The following is a 17148-nucleotide window of genomic DNA, read 5'->3' as shown; positions in this document are numbered from 1 at the left end:
TTTACAGTACTGTATAATGATTGTCCTACATGACATCATCTATACTGGCAAAAATGGGACCCGCAATTCATTACCAGCGGTAAAAAGAGTTATATGACATGGATAAGTTTACCTGTGAGTGGTCTGCATGACAGCTTCCCCAGTTGCTACCAGAGGTGTTGATTACGGCTTCTGTTTTTATGGATGTAGACACAGTTTGTCAGATCTCCCCTCAGCCAAGACATTTAGGCAAAAACCTCTTAGTCTTACCGTGATGGTAACAATGGTAACTACTGTATATAGAATCCTATTTTCTACGTCTCCGACTCAAGGAATATTTCCAACACACCTCTGAACAACATACTAGCCCACAGAGACCTTCCTACCAAGACTACAAAAAGAAGGATTCTGGGTGGACTCCTCCTGAAGGTTGAAACAACAGACTGGACTCCTACATAGAGTGCTTCCACCGACGGGCACGGGCTGAATTGTGGAAAAGCAGCATCACTTGCCCCATAACCTCAGCCATGTAGAACACAATGCCATCCACAGCCTAAGAAACAACTCTGACATCATAATCAAAAAGGCTGACAAAGGAGGTGCTTTCGTCATCATGAATAGGTCGGAATATGAACAAGAGGCTGCTTGGCAGCTCTCCAACACCACTTTCTACAAGCCATTACCCTCTGATCCCACTGAGGGTTACCAAAAAAACCTACACCATTTGCTCAAGAAACTCCCTGAAAAAAGCACAAGAACAAATCCGCACAGATACACCCCTGGAATCCCGACCTGGGGTATTCTATCTGCTATCCAAGATCCATAAACCTGGAAATCCTGGACGCCCCATCATCTCAGGTATTGGCACCCTGACAGCAGGATTGTCTGTCTATGTAGACTCCCTCCTCAGGCCCTACGCTACCAGCACTCCCAGCTATCTTTAAGACACCACTGACTTCCTGAGGAAACTACAATCCATCGGTGATCTTCCTGACAACACCATCCTGGCCACTATGGATGTAGAAGCCCTCTACACCAACATTTCACACAAAGATGGACTACAAGCCGTCAGGAACAGTATCCCCGATAATGTCACGGCAAACCTGGTGGCTGAACTTTGTGACTTTGTCCTCACCCATAACTATTTCACATTTGGGGACAATGTATACCTTCAGATCAGCGGCACTGCTATGGGTACCCGCATGGCCCCACAGTATGCCAACATTTTTATGGCTGACTTAGAACAACGCTTCCTCAGCTCTCGTCCCCTACTGCCTCTACTCTACTTGTGCTATATTGATGACATCTTCATCATCTGGACCCATGGCAAAGAAGCCCTTGAGGAATTCCACCATGATTTCAACAATTTCCATCCCACCATCAACCTCAGCCTCGTCCAGTCCACACAAGAGATCCACTTCCTGGACACTACGGTGCTAATAAGCGATGGTCACAAAAACACCACCCTATACTGGAAACCTACTGACCGCTATTCCTACCTACATGCCTCCAGCTTTCATCCAGACCACATGATCCATTGTCTACAGCTAAGCTCTACAATACAACCGCATTTGCTCCAACCCCTCAGACAGAGACAAACACCTACAAGATCTCTATCAAGCATTCTTACAACTACAGTACCCACCTGCTGAAGTGAAGAAACAGATTGATAGAGCCAGAAGAGTACCCAAAAGTAACCTACTCCAGGACAGGTCCAACAAAGAAAATAACAGAACGCCACTAGCCATCACCTTCAGCCCCCAACTAAAACCTCTCCAATGCATCATCAAGGATCTACAACCTATCCTGAAGGACAACCCACCACTCTCACAGATCTTGGGAGACAGGCCAGTCCTTGCTTCTAGACAGCCCCCCAACCTGAAACAAATACTCACCAGCAACCACACACCACACAACAGAACCACTAACCCAGGAACCTATCCTTGCAACAAAGCCCATTGCCAACTGTGTTCACATATCTATTCAGGGGACACCATCACAGGGCCTAATAACATCAGCCACACTATCAAAGGCTCGTTCACCTGCACATCTACCAATGTGATATATGCCATCACGTGCCAGCAATGCCCCTCTGCCATGTACATTGGTCAAACTGAACAGTCTCTACGTAAAAGAATAAATGGACACAAATCAGATGTCAAGAATTATAACATTCAAAAACCAGTCGGAGAACACTTCAATCTCTCTGGTCACTCGATTAGAGACCTAAAAGTGACAATTCTTCAACAAAAAAATTTCAAAAACAGACTCCAACGAGAGACTGCTGAATTGGAATTAATTTGCAAACTGGTAATAGCTCACCTTAAGTGATCTCTCACTTGTTACAGTGTGCATGGTAACACCTATTGTTTCATGTTCTCTGTGTATACAAATCTCCCCACTGTATTTTCCACTGAATGCACCCGATGAAGTGAGCTGTAGCTCACGAAAGCTTATGCTCAAATAAATTTGTTAGTCTCCAAGGTGCCATAAGTACTCCTTTTCTTTTTGCGAATACGACTAACACGGCTGCTACTCTAAATACTGTATATAAGGCTCCGTGTTTTAAGCACTGACCCTGTCACCTAACCCTGCTCAAACTCAAAGGACATTTTTAGATGTCACCGGGTGACCACAGCACTGCACTAGTGCTCCTATCGTGGAGCTGAACGGATGCTGCAAAATAATGGTGGAAACATTTAACAGGGAGGGAGGAGAAACGCTGGTGTTGACACAGCCCGAGAGTAATTTCAGTTGGAGTCACCCTTGTGCTGCAGCCAGGGCCAGAGGGATGAGTGGGTAGGTGACTGTGCAGGGGCTAGGTGAGGAAGTTAGCTTGACCCAGTCGTAGGGCGTAAACTAGAGCAGGAGCTGCGGGGATTAGCTGTAGGTGCCAGGCTGCACGGGAGGAGAAGCCTCTGTGCGCGGCTGTAGCTGTGCTGGGAGGAGGCGGGTGCCCCTGTCGGGGAGGGGGACAGTAGAGGGTGTAGCTGCCGGGGCTGTTGCTGGGTGTCTCTGCGAAGCGTGCGAGGCCAGCAGCTGCGTGCAGGGGGCGGGATGGGTGTGTCGCTTGGCCTGGGGCTGTCCTGTAGCTACGGGTAATGGGTGTGTCCGGGTCAGCGACTCTTTGTCTCTAGTTTCAGAGGGGTAGCGGTGTTCGCCTGTATCAGCAAAAACAAGTGAGGAGTGCTTGGGGCACCTTCGAGACTAACACGTTTAAATTAGGCATCCGCTTTCGTGGGGCATCTGATGAAGTGGGATCCAGCCCAGGAAAGCTCATGCCCAAATAAATCGCTTAGTCTCTAAGGTGCCACCAGGACTCCTCCTTGTCTTTGTCGCTCGTCTCTGCTCAGGCGGTGGGGACTGCCCGGGGGCAGCAGCCGCCGCCTCTGGGGGGGTGTGTGGGTGTGTGTGTCCCGGGAGGGGGAGGGAAGAGGCGCCCGGGGCGGAGCGGGCAGCGCCTGGGCGGTGTGTGCGCGCGCGGCGGGGGGCGCCTGGGGGTGGAGGGGGGGGGGGTTGGTTCTGTGGCTGGCCGGAAGTGACGGGCCGTCGTTCACCTGCTGGGAGTGTCCGTTGGGAGCCGCCGTGTTGTGAGGAGGACGCCGAGGCGCGACCGTTGCTGCCCCGCCATGGAGCTGCCGCTGCGGGCCGCGCTGCTCGGGAGCCTCCTGCTGTGCTGCGCAGGTGAGAGCCCGGCCCGGGCTGGTGCCGGGGTGTCCCCCCGCCCCCCGTGTGCCGCTCCGGTCGGGGCTGCCTAGGCGGCGCGGGGGGGGGGGGGCGCTGTCCCCGGCACCTCCTCGCTGTCGGGGTCTCCCCCCCCCCAACCCCCGACGGGGTGTGGTGTGTAGCACGGTGCTGCCCCCGTCCCCCGCCAGCGGCGGGCTCGCCGGGTCCGGCGTGTGCTGCGGGCGGGACGGGGCGGGGGGCTGCTGCGGATGCTGGATTCTCGGTGCCCCTGCCCGGGGCGCTGTCCCCTCCGTGCGCCGCGATCCCGCAGCCGGGAAGTGGCTTTGCCGGCGGGGCAGGGTGCGAGCGGTGGGCGCCCCGTGCGGGAGCCCAGACCCACCTCGGCGCTCTCCCAGCCCTGACCCGCCTGAAAAAGAGATCGCGTGGCGCCTTGCCGCGCGTTTCGGGGCTTTGGTCTTTCTGTGGCTTTCGGCGTGATCCGTGTAAACATGTGGCTCCGTAACCTGCAATGTAGGAAACGTGGATTAAATGAAAAGCTCAGGGCAGAGCTAACTTTCACAACGAGTAGTACACGTTATGACTACATTCCTGGGGTAGAAGTCCAAGCAAAGACTATAAATTACTGTAGTTGGAAATACTTTGGTTTGTTCGCAGCGTCTGGAGCAAAAGCAAGAGTTAATTAAGCAAAAGGAGGAGGCATGTTGCACTAAGTGTTCCTAAAACAGCTCCTTCTTTTGGCTGATAAAAGGTGGATAAGCATAGTTTAATTCTTTCAATTTATTTGCAGTTATTTTACAAATTATAGAAATGTTAGGGAATGGCACTATTTAAACAACTGGTTCATTGTTTCCTCAGAAAAATGTGTTCACTATAGTTTGCCTCAAACACTTATTTGTTAATTCCACCTAATTTTAGGAAACTGCTACAGTTATCTGTTGAAACACTTTCTGTTTTCAAAACTTTCAGATATTTCTTACAATTTTGCATCAATTTTGATGTAATACAAAAGACCTGTGAAACACCTGGGGAGGTTAAAAGTTAGAAAAAATGCTTTTCAGAAGTGTTAGGATGACTCTGTCTGTTTCCTGTTGAAATGTTAATGCCATTGTTGATGTCACAGCTGTGTTGGGGAATTACTCATGGGATCAACATTTGTTATAGTAGAATCTCCAAATCTAATCTCTTGTGTGACAGTGCATGAGTTGGAAACTTTTTTGTCAACTTCAAGTAAAAATATATGGCTGATTTGCTTTTTGCTATCTGCTTTACTGAATATATTACATTTGTTCAGGGATTAATTAAGATTCATTTAAAAATATTTTCCATGTACTTCAAATAGGCACTGTGTATAATCTGGATTGACTGACTGGTGTTAATTTGTGCATTTAGAAACTTCTTTGCTTTCTTTGAGACTCTTGGACAGTTCTGCCCAGAGTGAAGTTTGAGCACAAAACACTTGATTCAAGTGAAAACTGTTCATAGGAAAAAATACTTACATTACTTTCTCTTTGTAAATCATTAAACTGTACCAGTGTATATAATTACTATCATTTGAAAACTGTTAGCACATTACGTTGATTCCTTATCATAAAATGGAAGTAAATGACACAATGTGTTGTTGTTTAATTTGAAACCGAGTAGCAGAAAATACAATTTATAGTTCCGATCTGTCTTTTTATTTAAAGGCGATTTGAACAGTTGCTTTCAAATTGAATTTGGAAAGAGCAGTAATCAATGTTCAGTACGCAGTCTCTATTTAGATAATTTCATAAAGAGGGTAAATTTTAGCTTTCTGTTTTGTATTTGCCTTCTTCCAATTAAGAATATTGTTTTAATCCAAATAATTTATGTTCCTTTGAATGAACAGTATATTTAAATGATTATTTTCAGTATTTTGGCCTACAGGTTTTCTCAGATAATCTTTTCCCAGTTGTGACAATGATTTAGTCTTCAAGTATTCAGGTATCAAGTTGAGGAGATGCTGTGGTTATGGATACAGTATTGCAAAATAGTTTTCAGATTCCGATCATCTTTAAGTGTGACTTGCAAATGTGTCTGTTACTTCAACCTTGAACTAAAATATAAGTATTACGTTAAAAATATTAAAGAATGTTAAGGTTGCAAAGTCAACCACTCAAAAAGTTAGGAGATGACAGAATTAATGCTGCATAGTCCAACTTTAATTCAGCCCATTTGTTGTATGTGTTGCATGTGGTCATGTAATTAAAGACTATCTTTTCAAAGGTCCCCTGCCTCATCCTGTGCACATAATGGGTTCTGTTAACTCCATGAGTAGCAGCTATTCAACATTTTGATTTGTCTTCCCATGTCTATCTTATTGTACACCCTTCTCACTCTGATTTGAATACAGAATTAATTTCCTCATGGGCTTTTCTTACAGAGCTCATCATTGTAATATTAATCTGCTTCATAAACTTTAATTAATTAATTTTCATAACACTTCAGTGAGGTAATGTGGTATTCTGTGGTCACTTTACAGATGAGGAACTGATGCACAAAGAGATTAAGGTAGAGAGAGCCTGCTAATTTTGGGATCCCAGTTTGAAGCACCCAGGGGACTGATTTTTTTCAGGGTATTTAACACGTTATATGTCCAGACTGTAATGACTTCCACTGTAGTTGTGAATGGTCAGCTCTTCTGCAAATCAGGCCCCGAATATGTCAGATTGGGCACTTGAAAAATTAGGATTCGAAACAAATGATTAGTGGCTGCCTGTGAATAAATTGATTTAAGTCAGGGTAGTCAATTATTTTTTGTCAAGGTCCAGACTTCAGAGAAACATTTTTTGCACTGCAATAACGATAATGATAAGTAAGTAGGTAAAAAGATTTCATGGTCCATTCAAAAGTGTCTGGCAGTCTGGATTTGGCCCTCAGTCTGCATATTGACTACCCGTGGTTTAAGTGATTTGTCCAGCATCATCTAGAAACCCTGTGGGAGATGGGGGGATAGAAGTCAGTTCTCCAGGGTGGCATTCAACTGCTTTTTCCATGAGACTATCCTTTCTTTCTGTAGTCCCCTGCTTTATTCAGTCATTCCAACTTCTCTGAAACAAATGATGCAGAAGTACTACAGACAATAGCCTTGTTTTCTATGCAACTGTGGTTTGTTTCTAGGACACTGCCTATCCTGTGCACTGAATTAAGCAGAGATCATGTGGAGAAAAAAGTGTGTGATCATGTAATTAAAGACTATATCATAAGGCATACTCACCAGGGGTCTGAATTAAGGCTGCATGGGCAACTTTAATTCTGGCATTTCCCAGCTTTTGAGTACTTGACTTTCGAACCTTACATTCTCGTAAAGTAGTTTTTTTGGAAGTAATTTCCTAATTTTTTTTAAAGCAAACTGGGGGAAAAAAACCCCAAATATCACAGAAATGTAGGGCTGGAAGGGATCTTGAGAAGTCTAACCTTTTCTCCCCGTTCTCCCAATTCACTAGGGAAAATCCCATAGGTTTCATGCTGGTGGTACCATTTCCTAGTTCTTTCCATAAAATGGAGCCAAAGTTGAAGAGTTTGTTCTCCTTGTTTAACAAGAAGAGGTTTCTGCTGGAACTTCTGTGAAACTATTGAGGCTTCTGTGAGGTGGTGGAAGGAGGATGTTTTAGCACTGCCTGTAGACACCTGGGCTGAGGCAGGACCAAATCAACCTACAATGATAGAGATTCCACAACCTCTCGTAGAATCATATTCCAGAGCTTGACTACCTTTTAGAGTTAAAGTTTTCCCTAATATCTGACCTGAATCTCCCTTGTTGCAGATTAAGCCCATTACTACTTGTCATACATTCAGTGGACATGGAGAACAATTGATTGCAGTTCCCTTAATAACAGTCCTTAATATCTTATCAGGTTCCCTTTGTCGTCTTTTCTCAAGACTAAACATACTCGGTTTTTAACCTTTCCTCATAGGTCAGGTTTTCTAAACCTTTTATCGTTTTTGTTGCTATCCTCTGGACTCTCTCCAGTTTGTCCACATCTTTCCTGTATTTAGGCATAGCTGGATTTGGTTTAAATGAAGAAATGTCGGTAAACGTTGATTTTAGCTGATGTATTGAAATAAAAGAAAAAAATCCATCTGTAGCTGTCAGCACAAATGTAGCTCCATGTCCTTCCCACCCCCCGCACACATTTTGCCTGCAGGGATTGGGTGATGACACCCAAACTGATCATTATTAGGGTTGGAATCTTTGGAGTTTGGCTCTAAAGCACAGACTTCTGCCACTTGAGCTAAGGGACTAGTTGATAGCAATAGTCGGTTGTAATTCTCTATGGACCAGACTGGAAGGAGGTGACCCACACACTTTGCCAATGAGTTTCACATGTATTTGCTGATTGGCAGAAGATTGTTGAGACAGTCCAATCCTGGGTTCAATTCTGGATTGTGCTTTAATAGTCACAGACCCTTACATCCTGACCCCTTTATCATTTTCTTCTTTCACAGATCCTATCTCAATCTCTCTTCACCTTCCCTCTAGCTCATCATCCTTTTGCATTCCAATCAGGCTAGCTCCTTCTCCATGCAGCCTGAGCACCAGCAGTGGAGGATTCAGAGCTCCCTGTTCATAGTTCTGGTGCCTGGCACCACAGACTCCCAGCCACCAAGAGGAACAATTTCAGGGAGAGTTCTGCTTACTCTTGCAGCCTTGGAATAGATCATGCTTATTTATTCTGTGGGGATAGCACATGTGCAGTCTGGTTGATGTGTAGGAGCTGTGTGATGAGCTCGTCCCAGCCTTGCAGCGTAAGGACACGAGAATGAGAGCTGCCTTGCTGTTGGAGAAGTGTGTGGCGATTGCACTGTGGAAGCTGGCTACCCCAGACTGGCCAGTTCGGAGTGGGAAAGGTGATATTAGACTCATGTTGACGGAAGTGTGCAGGGCCATTAATCTCATCCTGCTCTGAAAGACTATGACTCTGGGCAACATGCATGACATTGTGGATGGCTTTGCACAAATGGGCTTCCCTAACTGCGGAGGTGCGATAGATGGCATGCATATTCCAATTCTGGCACCAGAAACCTAGCCACCAAATACATTAATCGAAAGGTTTGTTTCTCAATAGTTCTCCAGGCGCTTGTGGATCACCATGGGTGTCTCACGGACATTAACACAAGCTGGTCCGGAAAAGTGCGTGATGCACGTATCTTTCGGAACATTGGCCTGTTTAGGAAGCTTCAAGCAGGGACTTTCTTCCCGGACCAGAAGATCACCATTGGAGAAGTCGAAATGCCCATTGTGATCCTGGGAGACCCTGCTTACCCCTTAATGCCATGGCTTACAAAGCCATACACTGGGCACCTTGACAGCAGCAAGGAGCGGTTCAACCAACAGGCTGCGCAAGTGCAGAATGACTGCTGAGTGTGGTTTTGGCCATTTAAAGGCCCGCTGGCATTGCTGATATAGGAGGCTGGACCCGGACAATGACAATAATCCTATGTTTATAGCCGCATGCTGTACACTACATAATATTTGTGAAGGGAAGGGTGAAAGCTTCATTCAGGGCTGGGCCGCTGAGGCCAAGCGCCTGGAGGCTGAATTTGAACAGCCAGAGACTAGGGCTATTAAAGGGGCTCAGCACAAGGCCATAAGGATCAGGGATGCCTTGAGACAGCAATTTGAAGCTGAAAGCCACTAATATTTGTGGCTATGCTCAGGAGTGCAGTGCATGTAATGCTAGGAGATGATTGTGATTGGTGCAGACGATTCACTGTGAAGGTTTAAGAAAATTGCCTGTTGCTTTGCAGGGCTCTGTTTGTTTTCAATTCATGGAATAAAGATTGCTTTCAACCAAAACAATTCTTTTATTAAAAAACAACAACTGGAGGAGAGAGACAAACAAAAACAAAAAAAACACATCAGCACTGAGGGGGATGGGAGAAGGAAGAGTTTCAGGAGGACGTGGGGTCCTGGGATGGTTAAAGATTTGTGTATGTCCAGGTATCATCCAACCTTCTCCCTGGGAGTACAGTGTAGCAGGTACTGTACTTCTGCGGGGCTAAACTGCAGAGGGATAGATGTTGAGTGCAGTGGGTACTGGGAGTGTTCAGTGCTAGACTGTGATGAGGGAAAAGTGGAATGCAGCGGGTGCAGACTGGAGCCAGGAAGTTAATAGGAGTGTGTTGGCAGTGTCTGGGAGGCTCATGGGAAAGAGTTTTGCGACAGCTGCTGTAGGGGAGGGTGGGCGTGGAGCTGCTCGGTTTGCAGTGCTAGTAGCACCTGGAGCGTGTCCATAACATTTAAGAGCTGCTCCGTGGCTTCGTTCTGGCGTGCCACATTCTCCTTTCGGTCCCTCTTCTCGCTGTCCCGCCACTCCTTCAGTTCTTGTTTTTCAGCTGCAGAGTGCATCATGACATCACGCAGGAAGTCCTCTTCAGTTCTTTGTAGCCGCTTTCTAATTCTGCACAGCTGTTCAGCTGGCGGTAACAAAGAGGGAGGCTGGGCTCCCAAGGTCATATATGTGAAGTCAAAATGCAACATTTTACAGAAACAGTATTGTTTGCAACAAACAGACCACTGATTCAGTGATTTAAAACAACCACTATTCACATACCTGTCACTAACTGGCTGGCCCCAGGCATGCACACATGAGCCACAAGACCCACAAAATGGTGAGTAACCGCTGGGGCAGGGGAAATCAGTGTTCCAGGTCCATACTGTACACTGGGCACGTGGCTTTTGGGGAGAGCCAGCACTGTAGCGGGGGCCTTGTAATCATTACTGTTCCCACATTTTCCACAGGCTGTGTTGATTATGGAAGATATTTCATTGCTGAGGGTGAGCAGGGAATCAAGGAAGGATCTTTTCCAAGACTGCGACTTCTGCCTTGGCCCTTATGCCTCTCCACTGTGTACAGCAATGGTGTCTGTTCCCCATCTCCCTCTCCCCTCCCCCCCGTGATTGACAGAGTGCTGCGGGAAAGTTACCCTTAATGGGGCAAGAAACAAAGCAGCTCTGCCAAAGAACCTGCGGCAGCGGTTTGCCCAGTGTCTCCATGAGAGTTTCGTAGAGATCTCTGAGGCAGATTCCCGTGAAGTGAGGGAGTCAGTCAACACCCTGTTCTGCCACTCAGACTAGGCATGTGGTGGTAGGTGTATCATACAGACACAAGTCTGCTTTCTGCAAGCCTCTTGCCCCCAACAACTTGCTTCAGCGATTCCCAAAATCAAAACCACTTACCAGGGGCCTCCTCTCCTGTTTGCACTTTGCCAAGCTCCGACAGGTGTGACTGGCTATCCTCCTCTGAGGTAGAGAAGAGCTCCTGGCTACATGCATCTCTGACCTCCAAGTCGTCCTCTGCCTTTGGGTCCCCATTCCTCTCCACATCCTTGTCCAAGATTTCCTCCTCCTGGCTCGGTCCACTCTCGACTGGCACGTGAGCCAACGAAGTATCCACAGTGGCCTTCTCAGTGGAGGTTGGGTCGCCACCGAGTATTGCGTCCAGCTGCTTGTAGAATCGGCAGCTCGTGGGCGCAGTACTGGAGCAGCAGTTTGCCTCCCGTGACTTGTGGTAGGCGTTCCGCAACTCCTTCACTTTTGACCGTGCACTGCAGTGTGTCCCGGTCATGGCGCCTTTCTGTCATGCATCATGGCATCTTCCGTAGGTATCATAATTCCTATGGCTGGAGTGCAGCTGGGTCTGGACAGCCTCCTCTCCCCAAATACTGATGAGGTCCAGCAGCTTGGCATTGCTCCAAAGCGGGGATCGCCTGGTGCATGGAGCAGGCATGGCCACCTGGAAAGATGCACTGAGACCGTTCCGTGTGTCACTGAGCAAACAGGAAGGGGACTTTTAAAATTCCCAAGGAATTTAAGGGGTGGGGCTCACGGTTGGTCACCTGAGAGCAGGGCAGTAAAGGTCAAACCGATGACCAGAGAGGTGAGAACAGGCATTGTGGGACACCTCCTGGAGGCCAATCGCAGTGCTGTAGTCAACCAGGGTGTCTACACTGATACCAAGGTGCTGTATCCCGTCGCAGAAAGCTGTATGCCTCTCATCGGGGTGTTTTTTTTTTTTTTATAGCGCTGCAACTGTTTGGCAGTGTGTACACCTCAGGAGTTATACCGCAGAAAGCTGCGTTACTGCACATCAACTTGCCAGTGTAGACAAGGCCTTAGTGACTGCTTTTGTTGCTTCACTTTCCCAAGCAGCTGCTAAGTGGTTCATATGGGATTTGGGTTACCTTCAGCTTTCTGTAAAGCAGCTGTGAAACTGACTAAGCTAGTAAATTTCACTTGCTGCTGCTTTCTGGATTCAAAGACAGGTAGTGCATTTGTTCACATATGGAAGCATATCTTTGCAGTCATAAAAGCTAGATATGTTAAAATGAAAGTCTACATTCTGCAGAAATTGGTGGCTTAGCTCCTTCTCCATGCAACCTACCTGGGAAAGCTTCCTACCTGCTACTGGTGAACGGGTGAATACTTTTTTTCAGTCACTGCATTATCTCTGGTTTATTCTCTGGTAGAGGATTTTGTCTTTTCCGACCCTTGCTTTTAGCTGATTTTTCATGATTGTTTGCTGAGAGTTGGCTTTTCTGTCAATTGGGTGATTTTTTCCCCCTTAAAAACAAACTTCGCTGGCATGCGTATAATCATCTTAAGTAACTTAACAGGTTGAATTATTGTTTTTGAGAGAGATAAGAAATAATCTTATGAATAGCAATTTGGAACAAATCCATCAGATTCACTTTTCTTGTTTATGAAGGAAAAATATATCCCACTTCAGCAAAAATTTGGAGTTCCTGCTTCAAATCTTCAGTTATAATACATACAGTAATATCTTGGCTTAGTATTTACAGATAAATCTTCCCTTGACTTGGGGGAAATATAGAGAATTTTAGCTTCAGATGGTAAGGTTAAAACTGTTTAGTTTGTATCTATACTGACCTTTCTCTGACTACTTTTCTGCTTTTTCTCATTCCCTCCCCCATCTACCATCACTACAGGCAGTACCCGTGGACTCACTTTATCTCTCAGCAGTTCTAGAATAACCAAACCTTTTAACACCTCTGTGTTGTCATTCCTTTCTAACCAGGTCTGCTTGAGGTCAGAATACCACATTTTACAGAGTCTGTACTTGGTTATTTTTGTACACTAGCACATTCTAAGGTTAAAACGATCAAAAGTAGGTTTCTTAAAACAGTTCAGTCAATTCACTTTTGCTAAATAAAATCAGTTTGTAAAGTAGAGAGGGTAGTTGCTTCTGAAATTGTGAATCTTAAAGGCAATTTAGTCTGATTTGCTTTTGTTTGTTTGCCTATTGCTTTTTCTTCCTCTATTCTCTAGGGCAGTAGGCACCGATGTCAAAACCCTTAGTGTAGATGCAGTTATACTGGCAAAACTGCACTTTGCTGGTATAGTTTTATTTTGCTTGGAGTTGAGGGCTGAGAGAGTGCAGTTGGAATAAGCTATAGTGGCAAAAGCATGCTTTTGACAGTATAAACTGTGTCCGTGCTAGGAGTGTGATGTTGGTATAGTATACTGGTATAGCTATAGTGGCAACATGTTCCTAGTATAGACCTGACCTAAAACCTATTTTGAGAAGAAGATACAGGCATAAGATGGTAAAGTGTGATGATAAGCCATATGTACTACAAGCTAATGGCTGACCCATAGAATCTATTGTCCATTAACACCCATTTGAAATGCTATTAATTCTAAAAAGAATTCACTGTATTCATTAGTTAGACATTCTGTAATATGAATAAGTAGAAAAACTAGCAACATTTACACTGTAAAAAGGAGACTAAAGCGTCTTTGTTCCTTGCTCTTGAAGACTAAGTTTAAGATTCAGTGTAAATGAGTTGAAAATTGGGTTGGTTTGCAGATTTCCAGGTGACTGGGGTACATGGGAGTAAATCAGAAGTGCTGCCATATCACTAAGATGAGAAACATTTCTAGATAAAGAACAGTGGTTTGTAACAGTGTTTGAGGATTCTGTGTGGTGATCCTCTTGATGCTGTTACCATTATTGCAGTCTTGTAAAATCCCACTTGAGTGGCACTGGTAATATAAGTATTTTGTATATTCAACAAGGTAAATGTGGGGGAATGGATTTTGGGCAGGCAGAGTTAACTGTCTTGTACACCTGAATTATTGGGTTATTGGGGAGAATTTTGTTCTGATTTTTTGAGAGGGAATAGTGTGGGATAATCCATGACAAATGCAACATGTTATGCCAGGTATAATAGAATTTAGATATGTCTATGTGACATACAAATCAACCCAGAAATATGTTTCCAGTATCTCTTGACTATGCAGTTTGAAGCTACACTCGTCGTATGTGTGGTTAAATTAAATTAAATGCCCTTGCCTACAATAGACAATGTAACCCTTTGTAATTGAACTGGTGGGATAGCACCAGTGTAAATATTAGCAGTACAATGTCTACCCTAGCTATGGTTTTTCAGGTGCAGGTCAGCTGCAGTTCTGCCCTAAACTCTCATTAGTGCTGTACCATCTGATGACAATTTATCTGCCCTTGGAATACCTATCCCACAGATCCTGGCACAGCTGTCTGAGGCTGTGGGTTTCTGAGAGTTTCCAAAAGGCCATCTTGGAGCCAAGGGGAATGTTGAAGTCTGACCTCTTCTCCCTCTCTCCCCAATTTACTGGGGAAAATCCCATAGGTTCCCTACTTCTGGTACCATTTCCTAGTCCTTTCTATAAAATGGAGCCACAGGTGAAGACTTGGTTCTCCTTGTTTAACAAGAAGAGGTTTCTGCTGGAACTTCTGTGAAACTATTGAGGCTTCTATGAGGTGGTGGAGGGAGGATGTTTTAACACTTCACATAGACAGCTTGAGAAGGAAGATTAGTTCTTGGAATTTGTAATTCACCAGTCATGCATTCATCATGCTTGGAGTAGACAACATTGCACTGAACTTGCAGACAGTGGTGTCAGTCGGTAGAGCATCACTTCTGTGTTTGGTCATAACTACAGACGGAATTCTTGAAGCCTATGATGAGCAGCAGTGTCTGCATAACTTCAGGATGTAATGGATTTTACAGTATCTCTTTGGGGAATTCCATACCTTATGGATAAGAGCTCCTCTTTGTGTGGAAAAGAGGGGCAGTTGCCCTGTGGAAGCTGGCTACCGTGGACGGTTGCTACTTATATGGCACCATTTTGGCAGTGGGAAGCCTATGATGAGTGAAGTTTGGACATTTGTAGGGCATATAATGTGTTGAAGAGGTGCACGGTTAAGGATTTAAATAGCTGGGACTCCCAAACCGTATGAGCCATTGAATTTATGTACACATTTTATGGCAGCCTCAAACAAATCTAAATGCATAATAATGGAAAGAGGTTCAAACTATTCAGTGGTGATGCAAGCCTTAGTGGCTCACCATGGCAGGTTCATGGATGTGTACATTGGGTGACCATGGCAAGCATGGAGCCTGCTCAGATCACCGTGGCAGTTATGAGCATTGTAAACACCTTGCGCATCATCATGCAGAACCAGTACCTGCAAAAGCAGGCGAGGAGGCGATGGCAGCGCGGTGACAAGAGTGATGAGGACATGGACACAGACTTCTCTCAAAGCAAGGGCCCCGGCAGTTTGGCCATCCTGGTGGCAATGGGGCAGGCTCATGCCATGGAACGCAGATTCTGGGCCCGTGAAACAAGCACAGACTGGTGGGACCGCATAGTGTTGCATGTCTGGGATGATTCTCAGTGGCTGCGAAATTTTCGCATGCGTAAGGGCACTTTCATGGAACTTTGTGACTTGGTATTCTTGAGCTTCCGGGCAGGGAAAACCAAGATGAGAGCAGCCCTCACAGTTCACAAGCGAGTGGCGATAGCCCTGTGGAATCTTGCAACGCCAGATGGCTACCCGGTCAGTCAGGAATCAATTTGGAGTGGGCAAATCTACTGTGGGGGCTGCTGTGATCCAAGTAGCCAATGCTGTCACTGAGCTGCTGCTATCAAGGGTAGTGACTCTGGGAAATGTGCAGGTTATAGTGGATGGCTTTGCTGCAATGGGATTCCCTAACTGTGGTGGGGAAATAGATGGAACGCAGATCCCTATCTTGGGACCACCAAGGCAACCAGTACATAAACCGAAAGGGGTGCTTTTCAATGGTACTGCAAGCATGGTGGATCACAAGGGAGGTTTCTCCGATATCAACATGGCCGGGAAAGGTACATGACGCTCGCATCTTCAGGAACTCTAGTCTGTATGAACAGCTGCAGCAAGAGATTTACTTCCCATACCAGAAAATAACTGTTGGGGATGTTGAAATGCCGATAGTTATCCTTGGGGACCCAGCCTACCCTTTAATGCCAGGGCTCATGAAGCCGTACACAGGCAGCCTGGACAGTAGTCAGGAGCTGTTCAACTATAGGATGAGCAAGTGCAGAATGGTGGTAGAATGTGCATTTGGACGTTTAAAAGCGCGCTAGCGCAGTTTACTGACTCTGTTAGACCTCGACAAAACCAATATTCCCATTGTTATTACAGCTTGCTGTGTGCTCCACAATATCTGTGAGAGTAAGGGGGAGACGTTTATGGTAGGGTGGGAAGTTGAGGCAAATCGCCTGGCTGCTGATTATGCACAGCCAGACACCAGGGCGGTTAGAACAGCACAGCAGGGCGCGCTGCGCATCAGAGAAGCTTTGAAAACCAGTTTCATGGCTGACCAGGCTATGGTGTGACAGTTCTGTTTGTTTCTCCTTGATGAAAACCCGCCCCCTTGGTTCACTGTACTTCCCTGTAAGCCAACCGCTGTTTCCTCCCCCTTCGATCACCGCTTGCAGAGGCAATAAAGTCGTTGTTTGAAATTCATGCATTCTTTATTAATTCGTCACACAAATGGGGGGATAAATTGCCAAGGTAGCCCAGGAGGGGTGGGGAAGGAGGGAAGCACCGGGTGGGGTGGGGGAGGAGGGAGGGACAAGGCCACACAGCAATTCAAAACTTACTGAATGCCAGCCTTCTGTCTTGGGCAGTCCTCTGGAACTTGGGGAGGAGGGCGGTTGATTACACAGGGGCTGCAGTGGCGGTCTGTGCCTTTCCTGCACCTCAGCCATAGGCCGGAGCATATCAGTTTGATCCTCCAGTAGTCTCATAATTGTATCCTGCCTCCTCTCATCATGGTGCTGCCACTTTTCCTCTTGATCCTGCCACCTCTCTTGTTGCTCCCGCCACCTGTCCTCTCGCGTGTCCCTCCTGTTCTCGTGTTCATTTTGTGCTTTCGTGGACTCTGCCATTGTCTGCCTCCACGCATTCTGCTGGGCTTTTTCAGTTTGGGTGGACTGCATGAGCTCAGAGAACATTTTCATTGTGAGTGCATTTTTTTCTACCTTCTTATCTGTGCTAGCCTCTGGAACGGAGATGCTAGTCGCAGGGTTGAAACATTTGCAACTGTGGGAGGAAAAAAAAAGGGAGATTAAAATTGAAAAAGACACATTGGCCATTTAAAAGGAGGGGCTGATGTTTTCGGGTTAACGTACAG

General features: G+C 46.1%; 1 protein-coding gene across 2 annotated transcripts in view; it reads left to right on the top strand.

Moving 5' to 3' along the window:
• The first annotated feature begins 3515 nt into the window (after positions 1–3515).
• The window catches only part of CXADR (CXADR cell adhesion molecule), a 54228-nt gene continuing 40595 nt past the window's right edge, over positions 3516–17148 (top strand). For both annotated transcript variants that reach the window (XM_048868434.2, XM_048868433.2), the window contains exon 1: positions 3516–3663. In XM_048868434.2, the coding sequence (XP_048724391.1) occupies positions 3609–3663 (55 nt within the window). In that variant the 5' untranslated portion in view covers positions 3516–3608. The remainder of the gene's footprint in view (positions 3664–17148) is intronic.

The sequence above is a fragment of the Caretta caretta genome, chromosome 1, assembly GCF_965140235.1.
Source record: "Caretta caretta isolate rCarCar2 chromosome 1, rCarCar1.hap1, whole genome shotgun sequence".
NCBI lineage: Eukaryota > Metazoa > Chordata > Testudines > Cheloniidae > Caretta > Caretta caretta.
Note: the sequence above shows the minus strand (reverse complement) of the source record. Positions and strands in the feature narration are given on the sequence as shown.